This window comes from the organism of the source record quoted next, unplaced genomic scaffold, assembly GCF_019419815.1.
Source record: "Pyrus x bretschneideri cultivar Hongxiangsu unplaced genomic scaffold, Pyrus_bretschneideri_v1 Contig6, whole genome shotgun sequence".
Taxonomy (NCBI): Eukaryota; Viridiplantae; Streptophyta; class Magnoliopsida; order Rosales; family Rosaceae; genus Pyrus; species Pyrus x bretschneideri.
Window position 1 is genome coordinate 4,323,569 of NW_025999798.1, and position 11,812 is coordinate 4,335,380.

The 11,812-nt window shown below is 38.4% G+C and overlaps 2 protein-coding genes across 6 annotated transcripts; one reads left to right on the forward strand and one right to left on the reverse strand.

Annotated features, from left to right (window-relative positions):
• Window positions 1–2,504: 2,504 nt before the first annotated feature.
• On the forward strand, window positions 2,505–8,360 carry LOC103949906 (cyclin-dependent kinase G-2). 4 transcript variants are annotated; one of them, XR_007253564.1, is made up of 9 exons: window positions 2,505–4,281; window positions 4,776–4,911; window positions 5,045–5,133; window positions 5,323–5,434; window positions 5,512–5,618; window positions 5,714–5,860; window positions 6,203–6,280; window positions 6,866–6,951; window positions 7,976–8,360. XR_007253564.1 is itself a non-coding variant. In XM_048571588.1 (7 exons), exons 1-6 carry the CDS (start codon window positions 2,549–2,551, stop codon window positions 5,811–5,813), a joined length of 2,277 nt encoding a protein of 758 aa, XP_048427545.1. In that variant the 5' UTR covers window positions 2,505–2,548; the 3' UTR covers window positions 5,814–5,860; window positions 5,933–6,172. The 4 variants fall into 4 exon arrangements, 2 of the variants coding, with proteins under 2 accessions (XP_048427545.1, XP_009359321.2); XR_007253565.1 differs by lacking the exon at window positions 6,203–6,280; XM_048571588.1 differs by lacking the exons at window positions 6,203–6,280; window positions 6,866–6,951; window positions 7,976–8,360 and adding an exon at window positions 5,933–6,172.
• A 703-nt stretch (window positions 8,361–9,063) lies between these two features.
• Window positions 9,064–11,418, reverse strand: LOC125471310. 2 transcript variants are annotated; one of them, XM_048571591.1, is made up of 4 exons: window positions 10,409–11,418; window positions 9,759–10,196; window positions 9,362–9,668; window positions 9,064–9,248 (listed from the first exon to the last, which is right to left on the reverse strand). In XM_048571591.1, exons 1-4 carry the CDS (start codon window positions 10,877–10,879, stop codon window positions 9,106–9,108), a joined length of 1,359 nt encoding a protein of 452 aa, XP_048427548.1. In that variant the 5' UTR covers window positions 10,880–11,418; the 3' UTR covers window positions 9,064–9,105. The 2 variants fall into 2 exon arrangements, with proteins under 2 accessions (XP_048427548.1, XP_048427547.1); XM_048571590.1 differs by having other exon boundaries at window positions 9,064–9,668.
• Window positions 11,419–11,812: the final 394 nt, after the last annotated feature.

The following is an 11,812-nucleotide window of genomic DNA, read 5'->3' on the forward strand; positions in this document are numbered from 1 at the left end:
TTCCTCCTCCTCTTCTTCCTCCTTTTTCTTCTTCTTCGGTTCTTCCTCCTCCTTTTTTTTGGGGGGGGGGGGGCGTGGGTGGGGTTGGGTTTTCAAATATATATATATATATATATTTTTTTTTTTCCTCCTCTTCTTCCTCCTTTTTCTTCTTCTTCGGTTCTTCTTCCTCCTTTTGGGGGGGGGGCATGCGTGGGGTTGGGTTTTCAAATATATATATATATATATATATATATATATATTTTTTTTTCTCCTCTTCTTCCTCCTTTTTCTTCTTCTTCGATTCTTCCTCCTCCTTTTGGGGGGGGGGGCGTGGGTGGGGTTGGGTTTTCAAATATATATATATATATATATATATATATATATATATATTCCTCCTCTTCTTCCTCCTCCTTTTGGTGGGGGGGGGGGGCGGGCGTGGGTGGAGTTGGGTTTTCAAATATATATATATATATTTTCCTCCTCTTCTTCCTCCTCCTTCTTCTTCTTCTTCTTCTTCTTCTTCTTCTTCGGTTCTTCCTCCTTTTCCTGGGGGGCGGGGCCCGGGGGGGGGGTTGTGTTTTCAATTTTTTTTTTTTTTTGTTAAAGATTAAGCAAGAAGAAGATGAAGATGGGGAAGAGAGAGGGGGAAGGAAGGGACGACAATGGTTTTTTTTTTTTTTTTTTAACTTTTATTTATTATTTTAATATTTAAAAATATTAAAATTTTTTTTTAGTTTTTAATAATATTTTATTAATTTTTAATAGAAAGTGATCTCTATCTCTTGCCACGTCAGCACTTAACAGAAAAACTAACAGAAAATTTGACGGAGGTATGACATTGTCACAAATTCGTAAGATGCTGTATGACATTGTTAATTTTAAAAGATGAGGTATGAAACTGTCGTGACCCCAATAGTTGAGGTAGTTTTTTGTACTTTACCCTAATTTGTATGTCAATGGGGATGTCTGTGTGTTTGGTATGGAGGAAAAGCATGTAACTTGCTCTCATCAAATCAGTCTCGTGCGTTTAATGACATGATTACTAATCCGTAATCGTGCTAATTTTTTTTTTAAGTGAAACATAACATAGATGACGTAGTTTTGATTTGTGTCAGTTAAAAAATATTGATTAAGGGTCTGTTTATTTCATTTGTCTTAAGCTAGTATATGGGTCAAATGAAATTTCAAAGTGGAGATTATGTAAGTTATTAGGGTCAATAGCAGCCAATGCCTCCACATTGCCCTTGCCACAGTTACATAATCACATGAACAAGAGAGAGATATTGGAAGTCTATGATAAGAAAAACTAATAAAAATGGCTTAAAAACATTGAGTTTTAACGATAAGGACAAAATAAAGGGTAAAGTGAATAGTACCAGGATTGACGTTTTAGTGTAAAAATACGGTTTTTCGTTAAAATGAACAGTACCGTGAGTTTTTCGTTAAAACTTTCTATTTCTAATAATGAGAGAGACATGAAAAGGCGATAATGAAATGGTTGCAACAAATTTGTTTTATTATAAATAAAATATATTGATGAGAAAAAGATAATACAAGAAGCAAAGTGCTACTGTAAAAATAAAAAAAAAAGGCAACAAAGATTTGTAGACACAAGAAAAACAGACAGCAAAACCAAAAACGCTACATCAAAGCAGCAACAACAAGCACTATCTATTCATAGGCATATTCCATTTCCATAAAATAGATTCATTAGCAGCGAAATGAGCCATTTTAAAAAAACTCAATCAAAATCTAATAATGAACTTAATTAAGTTAAGAACCATCGCATCGTATTGAGATGAGTTCTTGAATCCACGTTTATTCCGCTCTTCCAAACTTAAGACACAATACTTCAAGTACACATGTATTGTAGTGAAATCTTAAAATTTTGCCCCAAATAGAAAATCTTTTGACAGGGCAAAATGTTTGATAGTAAAGGTTCATGACAACCCCCACTCCACCCCCAGCCCCCAGAAAAAATGGAAATTGAGTCAACGGATATTTTGCCAACTGAATAAATCAATAAAAAACAAAAAACAAAATAAAAGCAGGAAAATAAAATTGGCAAAGCCAAAAGGCCCATCCGACCTCAAAGCACCTGCGTACGCACTTCTTTCCCTCTCCTCGGTCTTCCGTCGAGGGCTTTCCTTTCGCTTTACAGTCGGCGCTCGCCGTCTCTCTTCTTGAAACAGTATCAATCAATTCCTTTCAAACCCGAATTCCCCCAGTTATACCTATTTATCAATTTCTTTGCTTGTTCAATTTCTAGGGTTTCGTTTCGAAATCGAGTAATCTCCGTGGCTGCATAGCTCGAGAATTGAATAAGTAACTGGTATTGTTTTCTGCTCTGTTGTTTGAATTTCGTTTTGTTTTTGGATCCGAGTCCGTTGGGACTTAGGGTTGCGTGTTCAATTTCTTCGAATTTTGTGAATTTTCAATTCAAATATTGGGAACAAGTAGTTGGGCTAATTTTGTGGGGGTTTAGGGTTAGTGTTTTATAGCTAACTTGAATTGGGATAAGGGTTCCTTATTCCGTGGTGATTTAGAGCTTTGGATATAGAGATTTATGGCTGCTGGAAGACATGGGGACCATCGCGAAAATGAGTTCAGGGGTCGCGAGTCCAGTTTTGATTTTCCAAGGAGGGATTTTGCTACGGCCAAAGAGGACTATGAAAGGATTAGGAACGGAAGTCCTGATGTTGAAATGGGTCAAGCTAGGGATTTGAGAGATAAAATTAGGGTTAGGCAGAAGGATATTAAGGAGGGGAATGCGGCTAATGGTGGGTATCGCTCCTCTTCGGTTAGGAATGATTCAAGCAATAGCAGTGGTTGGGTTGTGAGCCGTGGGCCCAAGCCTTGTGGGTTTTCGGTTAGGGCATTGGATAGGGAACCTGGTGAATTGTCGAGTGAGAGTGGGTCTGACGATGCTATTGAATCGGCAGTGCAGGTCAAAGAAAGTATGGTTTCAAAAGTTGTGGAGAATGGAACTCAGTCTCCAAAAGAGAAGAAAAGGAAGTTTTCGCCAATTGTCTGGGATAGAGATGACAAAGGAGTGAGTAATCCATCAAAAAGTAAGATCACCACGGCGGGTGCAGCAATTCCTCCACCACCATCATTGTCTAGGGTACATCATCAGTCTCCTAATGTTATTTCAGATATCAGTGTACAAGTATCTTCAGCTAAAATTGATCAAGTCGAGAATTTACAATCTTCCTCACCAGTTAAGGCGCCAGTGGCGTCTGGGTATGTTAGTAATGGTGTCTCTGAGTCTCCACTAGGGATATCTTCACCAAATCAGCAATCGGGTGATGATCATGAAGCAGAGCAGCTAGAAGATGAAGAATATGTCCCCACCCGTAATATATCATCTTCAAGATGGGCAGCAGGAAACATATCACCTGGTGATGAAGGTGAAAGTTTAGAGAACCAGGAAATGCCTAAAAGGAGGAAGAAAACTCCTCTGGTAGGGTCAGTGGAAGATAGAGTACAGAATAATTCATTAAACTCAGAGTCGGGGGAGCTTAAGAGAGACGAGTCCGAACGAGCAAGAGCGCAGTCATCTGAATCTGATGAAACAGATGCCCGTATAAGATCTTCCAGTAGGGATGATTACCATGATAATGATTCAGAGAGGGATGACTTTATGGATACTGACAAGGATCATGGTAATAATGATTCTAGTGTTAGTAAGTCAGACACAGATTCAGATGATGACAATAACTCTCGCGAGACAGCAGAACCTGCAGCTCCTCCACAAAGAAGCGTGAACATGCTTCAGGGTTGTAGAAGTGTTGACGAGTTTGAGAGACTAAACAAGATCGATGAAGGCACTTATGGTGTTGTATATAGAGCTATGGATAAGAAAACTAAAGAAATTGTGGCCTTGAAGAAGGTAAAGATGGAGAAGGAAAGAGAAGGTTTCCCATTGACTTCTCTTAGGGAAATAAACATTCTTCTTTCGCTTCATCACCCATCAATTGTTGATGTGAAGGAAGTGGTGGTGGGGAGTAACCTTGATAGTATTTTTATGGTGATGGAGTACATGGAACATGATCTTAAAGCACTCATGGAGACAAAGAAGCAGCCATTCAGTCAGAGTGAAGTTAAATGCCTTATGCTTCAGTTATTGGCAGGTGTGAAATATCTTCATGATAATTGGGTGCTTCATCGAGATTTGAAGACATCTAACTTGCTTATGAATAACCGGGGTGAGTTGAAAATATGTGACTTTGGGATGGCTCGTCAGTACGGGAGTCCTTTAAAACCATATACTCATTTGGTGGTTACACTTTGGTACAGGTGAGCTGCAACTGCCCATTGCTCTTTATTTTATTTTTAATTTCATCCTTTAGGTGTTTTATGCGTATCAGTTTAACCTATTAATTCATCTTTGATTTTTTTAATTGGTTGACGACTTCCACTTTGAATTTCAAGATTGACATATGGTTTCACGGGTTTTCATTGTTATTGGATTCAGTTCTTTTTATTCTCAAGTAATTTGACTGTACAATTAACTTTGTATTCTTGGCATCTCTCTTTGTATTTCAAGGTTGATGCCATCTCAGCATATGTTAGTCATGATGGGTTTAATGTGATAAAGGCCATTGATATAGCTGGTCCGGTTTTCCACAATTGTCTTTCCTATGATTTGTTTTATTTGTTATGTGTGGGTTATTGTTTGCTTTTGCCTGGTGTGCATGTATATGTGTGTTTGTGTATGTTATATGTAGATCGTAGATGCATACTTTTGTGTACCCTCAAAAGTTTTAGTCATTAATGCTATTTCAATGCAGGGCACCGGAACTTCTGTTGGGAGCGAAAGAATATTCAACAGCTATTGATATGTGGTCACTTGGTTGTATCATGGCTGAACTATTATCAAAGGAGCCACTTTTCAATGGGAAAACTGAATTTGATCAACTTGACAAGGTAAGTTAATTTTATTTGATGTGCTTGATGTTTGATTACTTTCTTACTCATTCACATACTTGCGGATTTAGTTATTTTTATTCTTTAAGTTTATAATCACTGCACTTCTCATAAAAATTTATAATCACTACAGATTTTTAGAATCCTTGGCACACCAAATGAGACAATCTGGCCCGGATATTCCAAGCTTCCTGGAGTGAAGGTCAACTTTGTCAAGCACCCGTAAGTATGAATATTTTTTGAAGTAATTCCCAAATTTTCATTGTGACATCTTGATGTTCTTATTCTTGCCGCTGTTTTCCCAGGCTTCCAGCTTTGGGTGATTCTCATCTGGCTATCTGGCCTCCATTGGTGATGCTTTCAGTTCTAAGCTTTTCATTTATGAATTAACTTCTGACCTGTTTCTTTCAGGTATAATCTTTTGCGCAAGAAGTTCCCAGCTACGCCATTTACTGGATCTCCAGTACTTTCTGATGCTGGATTTAATTTGTTGAACAGGCTTCTAACTTATGACCCTGAAGAGGTAAGTCTGCTACCTAGACTTGCTTTATTTGGGTATGATTGGTATAGTTGCTTATACATGTACTGTAATTTATACAGAGAATTACAGCTGGAGATGCTCTGAATCATGAGTGGTTTCGTGAAGTTCCTCTTCCTACAACGAAGGAGTTCATGCCTACCTTTCCTGCTCATCATGCTCAGGACAGGTATCTTGATCTATCTATTGCTACAAACAAGTCCCACATGTGGTATTACTTGGGACTTGATTTCCTACATTTAACAAAATTCATGTTGTAAATAGGCGCACGCGGAGAGTGTTGAAAAGTCCAGATCCTTTGGAAGAGCAACGTAGAAAGGAGTTGCAGCAAGGGCAAATAGGAACTGGTGGAGTATTTGGCTAGTAGAAATGAATCAGTGATCTGTGGCCTTGATATTGGACATGGCTGAGGTGAGAGACATGCTTCAAACGGAAGTTGCAAACATTCTATGTCAGATGATCATTTGTGCTGTTTTTTAGCAGGCACTTCATGATTTGGTTGGAGAATGTATCTGTGACATTGCTTTCATGTCGAGGTTAACTTTGCCTTTCATCTTTGATCATCGTATAGGAATGCATCTGTGACATTACTTTCATTGCCTTTTCTTTAGAAAAGAGAATCAATTGCAGCTGAAACTCGTGAATGTAACATATTTTTGTTGGTACATTGTAAACAGCTCTCTTTTGCTTTTCAATATTAGCACTGCCAGTTATATTAGAACATATTTAATATTCACGTTGTGTTTGCAAGAGGCGGTTGGTGTGAAGTGGAGGGGCATTCTTTGCTTTTTCTAGATGAAGAGTTTGACAGTTACCATATTATTTTTTAAGGTAATATGTTACTCTCTGATATCTGTGGAATGTTCTGGGGGATGAAGATTTTAAGCCATAAGGGTATTATTTAATTATAATATAGACAATATATTGGTTTAAAACATTTGTTGGATAGTGAACAAACATCTTTTCTGTTACTTCTTGGAAGTTGAAGCCCTCAAAATACGTATTAAAAACAATGCTGTACATGACTGTTTACATGGTAATTTACCTTTCTAATATATGTGCACAAGAACTGTAACTATATTCATTCTCTTTTTGCTTCTGGGCTGGGTAGGCATCGAGTTTTTCAGATATCAACTTTATTGCTTAGTGTAGTTCTTTTATTTTCAAATTTTCAGTGAGTTCGTACCAAATTGATTCTATTCTATGGTTACCCTGTGTTGGTGTAGTAGTTCATTCTTTATTTACTTCAGTGCCTTGTTAGTGTCATTTTTGGTATTTGACCTCCATCAGTACCCGTGGACATGTAAAATGATTCACTTTGTCCAGTTATTCCCTTTTTTGCTTCTGGTGGTGAAGAATCAACATTTCACTAGTTCCAGATTTGTTTATGACGTATATCTGCGCATGTCACTGCAGTATCAAAGCAAGCAAATTGAGGAGGTTTCCTGCACTTCCAGGAATTTATAGAACTTCATTTAGTTGTTCCTACGGGCAAACTAGAGGTACTATGCAAACCCTTGGTTTGTTTAGATTTTGGTGTTATCTTCTTCGGATCTTAATGGTTTTTTCTGTGAATTATTTTGACGGCATTTTAGTGTATGCTTTTTTTTTTTTTGGTTCCAGAAGTGTATTGAGAAATGCATTAGGAAAATGAAGAATAAAAATCAATTCTGGTTGCAATTCCTGGACAGTTCATAATCTAAATTTGACAATTTCAGGAGCATGTTGTGGCCATTCAGCTTGCTTTTATGTTGTTCATATAATTGAATAAAATTCAATGCTGCTTAAAATCTGAATGCGTAGATACTGAAATGCTAGTTATAGTAGCGATAGAAACATATTTTGTCATCTAGCCCTTTCTTTTGTATGTTTGTCTTGTTTCGTGCATTTTTTTTAGGACATAAATGAGGATATGAATTCTGGTCCAAAATTATTCTATATAATGAACTTTGAAAAGCCAATGCATGTATCCTTACGAATACTTAAGGCTTGGTTCACAAACACCATCTTGTTGAAAGCTGGAAGAGTTATAGGAGTCTTTTCTTTGGATATAAGTTAGTACGATGGTGTAATTCGTTTGAAAGTTTGAAACTTATGTTTAGAAAAAGTTAGGGTTAAGGTGGTCCGCTGATGTATAGGGATGACTAACTCGAAGCATATAAACTACGGTTTATATACATGGTTTAGAGGAAACTCTAGCTGATTTTCCGCCAATTGTGCTGTCTTGATTTTCTGTGTGTTTTCAATCCATATGTTTTTCTGATTATAAATATATATATCTACCTTGATTCATGCAAATTCCAAATACAGTGTTGGTCATTTGAAGATGTGAATATGTTTGCAAAATGACTAATCTGCACCTTAATATGTATTCTCAATTTTAACGACCTTTGTTGGCATATGGTGCAACTTTTGTAGTTTTGTATCGATGAATGGGTTTTCAGAATTTTCGTCTCTTTAATGGATAAGAGGACACTCCTTGATATTCGGTTATTGTTGCTTATCTGTATCGTAATTCCATTATAGGCACGGCTGGAGTCGAATGGGTTGCTTGAAGATGGAATGTAGTTGTCTGCTTCCCATAAACTTAACCAAATATCGTATGAGAAGAATCAGTAAGCCTAGGTGGAATGTAGACAAATACTTTGCCATATGCTTTTCTGCAGGTGGTGGCTGATTGAGGCTCGAGAGGCAGATTAAGGCGGTAGAGACATCGCATGCACATACAGGTAATTAGCTGATGAAGTTTATGCACAATCACAGCTAACGATCTGCCGTTGTGGGACTCGATTCTGTCTGCATTGTCGAAAATGTTAGTTTGCATTTGCGCACCGATTAGTCTGTAGTGTATTAATCTCACTGCTTGTCTCGGTCCATTCCAAATATATATATATATATATATATTTTTTTTTTTTTTAAATTCATCGATATTTTTTACACTAAGGGAAGGGGGAATTTGGCTAAGCGGTCCATTCCAAAAATTTGATGTTTGGTTTAGGCATGCGACAATGAAACCTGGGTAGTCAGGTGAAAATTGGTGCAACCGGGTTCGCCAAACGTGTTCCTCATTTGGAAGAAAGTGGGAAATGCATAGGAAAGGGAATCAGAACAATTAGTACCCTAGTCGTTTCAATTTTTATTTTTTTATAATTTGATACGATTTTTTAGTGAAAATTTGTACTTTTGATACTCTACGCATAAGTAATTGTAGAGAGAAGTTGAGAAAAAAAAATGATATTTTTATATGTTAGTGAACGCAGAAACTCGAGCGTTTTTGTAATTTCCGAAAAAAATTACATAATTTGGCATTCAATACAACAATGAAAAATGGTACCTTCCAGTCTACTTAAACCGTCGACCAAAATAAATAAATAAATAAATCATCTTAAACTCTTCTCCTATGTAGAAGGTATACAAAAAGGAAGCGTGAATTTGGCATTTGAAGTATACAGTTTACAACATACAAGTTTCTTCCTATTTCTCTCCGACCGCTGGACTTGTAGTCGGAAACAAGTCGTACGCTTCAAAGTACCACATCGTGAAGAGATGACGATGCAAACCAGAACAAATCAACGATTCTGGGCATGAACCCTGAACTTCTTTTTTCGCAGGTCGGTTTCTCAACGCCAATGTGGCCGGGAAAGAGTGGGAACGTATCAAGTTGAGGAGAAAACTAACGTCTTTCCAAGCACAAAGGTAATCAAAGATAGTTCGATGAAAAAGATCGTGTTGAGGAGGCCTCTGTCGACCGTCCATCCGAATATTGTGATCCCTCCGTGGTTGGTTTGCAAGTACAACACTGCATTGGAGAATAAAAACATGGATCGTGATCCGCCGCTTCAACAACCAACACAAGCGAACTAAGAGAATACAAAGAAATGTATTTCAGAAGCAATGAAAGCTGATCCATACCAAAAGCTTGTCTCCTGTGGTACGAAGACATGTACGAAGCCAGCTGTGTGTTTCTAGGCATTTGAACATAATCCATCGACTCCAAATCACTGTCGGAGTAACTTATATGCAGCGAGTTTAATGCATTGGCAGCCTCTGAGTTCACCGAGCCGTTTGAGCTTCTGTTGTTAGATGTATCGTTAGAACTGCATGTCATTAACGCGTGCCATCTACTGGCAACTGTCGCTATGCCTTGCGCTCTATGGGAAATTCTGGTTGCTGCGTGCAGGGAAAGGATAATGCAGACAACTTGAACAATCGTGGAGACCTGAAAATTTGGGAGAAAAAATAGGAAGGAATTATGAGCGGGAAGTTACTCTACCGACAATCGGATACACACAAAAAGCGTTGAACGTACTGCAAAATCGCCTCCATTTATGACACTGATTTCGCCACTGTATCCTGTGGTCTCGAATAGAGTCACAAACTGGCTTGCGGTGACAACTATGAACTGCAGCAGGAGGAAGATCCGGAACCTGTGGCTTATTTTACAGAGATGGTAGCGCAGACGGATATGCTCCTCCATAAACACCAGCACGTCAGATTCCCTCTCCAAGACCCTTCCGAAATCGTCGAAGTGGATAACTTGCAAATTGCAGACCAAGTGAAACAAAATGCTGGCTGTTAGAGTGATTGTACTCACATAAGTCCATGACAGAACCAAGGCTAACAGTACGCCAATCGACATCCCCCACCCCGATGAATCCTGATGGACATAAATCATCCGAACGACCTCACGTAGAGTCTTCAGAAGAAAACATGGGAGCGCCCACCGAACGAGCAAGCAGAAAGAATCCTGCCAAGATATATGTCCCAAGAAAATTTGGTTACCACATTTTACGTTCATATATGGAAAATTCTAGCATGCTATATACACCTACATCTGTGGCCGTTGAATCATTGGCCGCACATCTAATGCTACATTCATTCAACGGATGCCATATACCGGAGCATAGCATAATTTTCTTAACACAATCAATTCATCAAGTAAACCATTTCAAATTATACCTTAATCTGCTTGATATATTCGTTTCGAAACCGAACCATGTGACCGCTGTAGCGGTCAACAAAAAGGAACCTCCGAATGCCATACTTTCGAAGACTGTGAGAGATGCAGAGCACAGAGACCGCCGCCAGAACCGCCTGCGATCCCACGATAACGAGCTCGAACCCTTTAATCTGATACTTGTCACAGTCGGAGCAGTTGAACACCACAAGCACAACCACCGGAAGAGCCACACCGATGAGAACCAGAGCCGTCCAGGACAGAGCAAGGCTCAACCAAGAAGATTGGTTGAAGCCCAAGAGAGTGAGAAACGTTTCTAGCCATTGGAGGGTTTGGTCCAATTGCGTGTCTTTATATTCTTCTTCTCCTCCCAGGTGGTGGTTGTTATGGTGGTGGTTGTTATTGTTATTAGAATCGAGAAGAGGGGTAAGTTGGGAAGGTGGCTCCTCTGTTTTTACAAAAGGGTCCGCCATGGATGGATTAAGAGCTTAATTAGGGAGCTTAAAGCTGAGATTATAGTGGGTTTAGAGATAAAACGGTGGCAACCCAGTTGAGATTTTGGTGCTTTAAGTAGGAAAGTTGGAATCTTTTTGCAAATTAATTTACAGGACCAGCCTGTCGTCGGGTTAAAGAATCAGATCAAAACCCAGGTTTTTTTCTTTCTAAATCTTCGGATTTTCTTTACGCTTAAGAATATACTTAACCTGGAGACCTGGAAATTGGAATTCTTTAAGGGGAAGATAAAACGATGATTGAGTGACATGTATTGGGAACAAAAGGGACAAAAAGTGACTCGCAACAAATGTCGGATCTGTAATCTTAGAAAATGCTTTTGTTGTTTCATATTTTAGAACACCAACTTTGTCGAATTCGAAGGCTTCGGTGTTCCCGCCAAATAAGAACATCTCCCGGGCCAGTTATGGCCGCACCGGAAGAGCAATCATTGGCCGACATATGTGACAACTAAGCTAATTAAGCATGTCGGATTATGCGGTTTTGATTGGGGTTTAAGGTTAATTAATTGGTGGGGGATCGGTGATTGGAGACTGGAGTGGTTTGATTCAAGTGGGTTGGAGCATTGGAGGTGGCAGATGATTCGTTTGAGATGGTGATGATTTTGGTATAGTTAAATAGGGAAAGAGTTTTCGTGGAAGGATATGATTCAATGCACTAATTTATGATGTATGTTTTTGAGGTAGCAATATAGCGTGATAATTGAAGAAAATTAAACAACAACTCTAAAGAGTGGAAGTATTAAATTATTAAAAAATTATGGTTTTTAGCCAAAATAGTTTTCATAATTCCTTATTTTGGTTTTTGAGAATTAATCAATAGAAATGGTCCCTGAAATTGTCCATCGTCAATAATTTTGGTCATTTTTCTGAAAAAATCTTCGTTAAATTTAA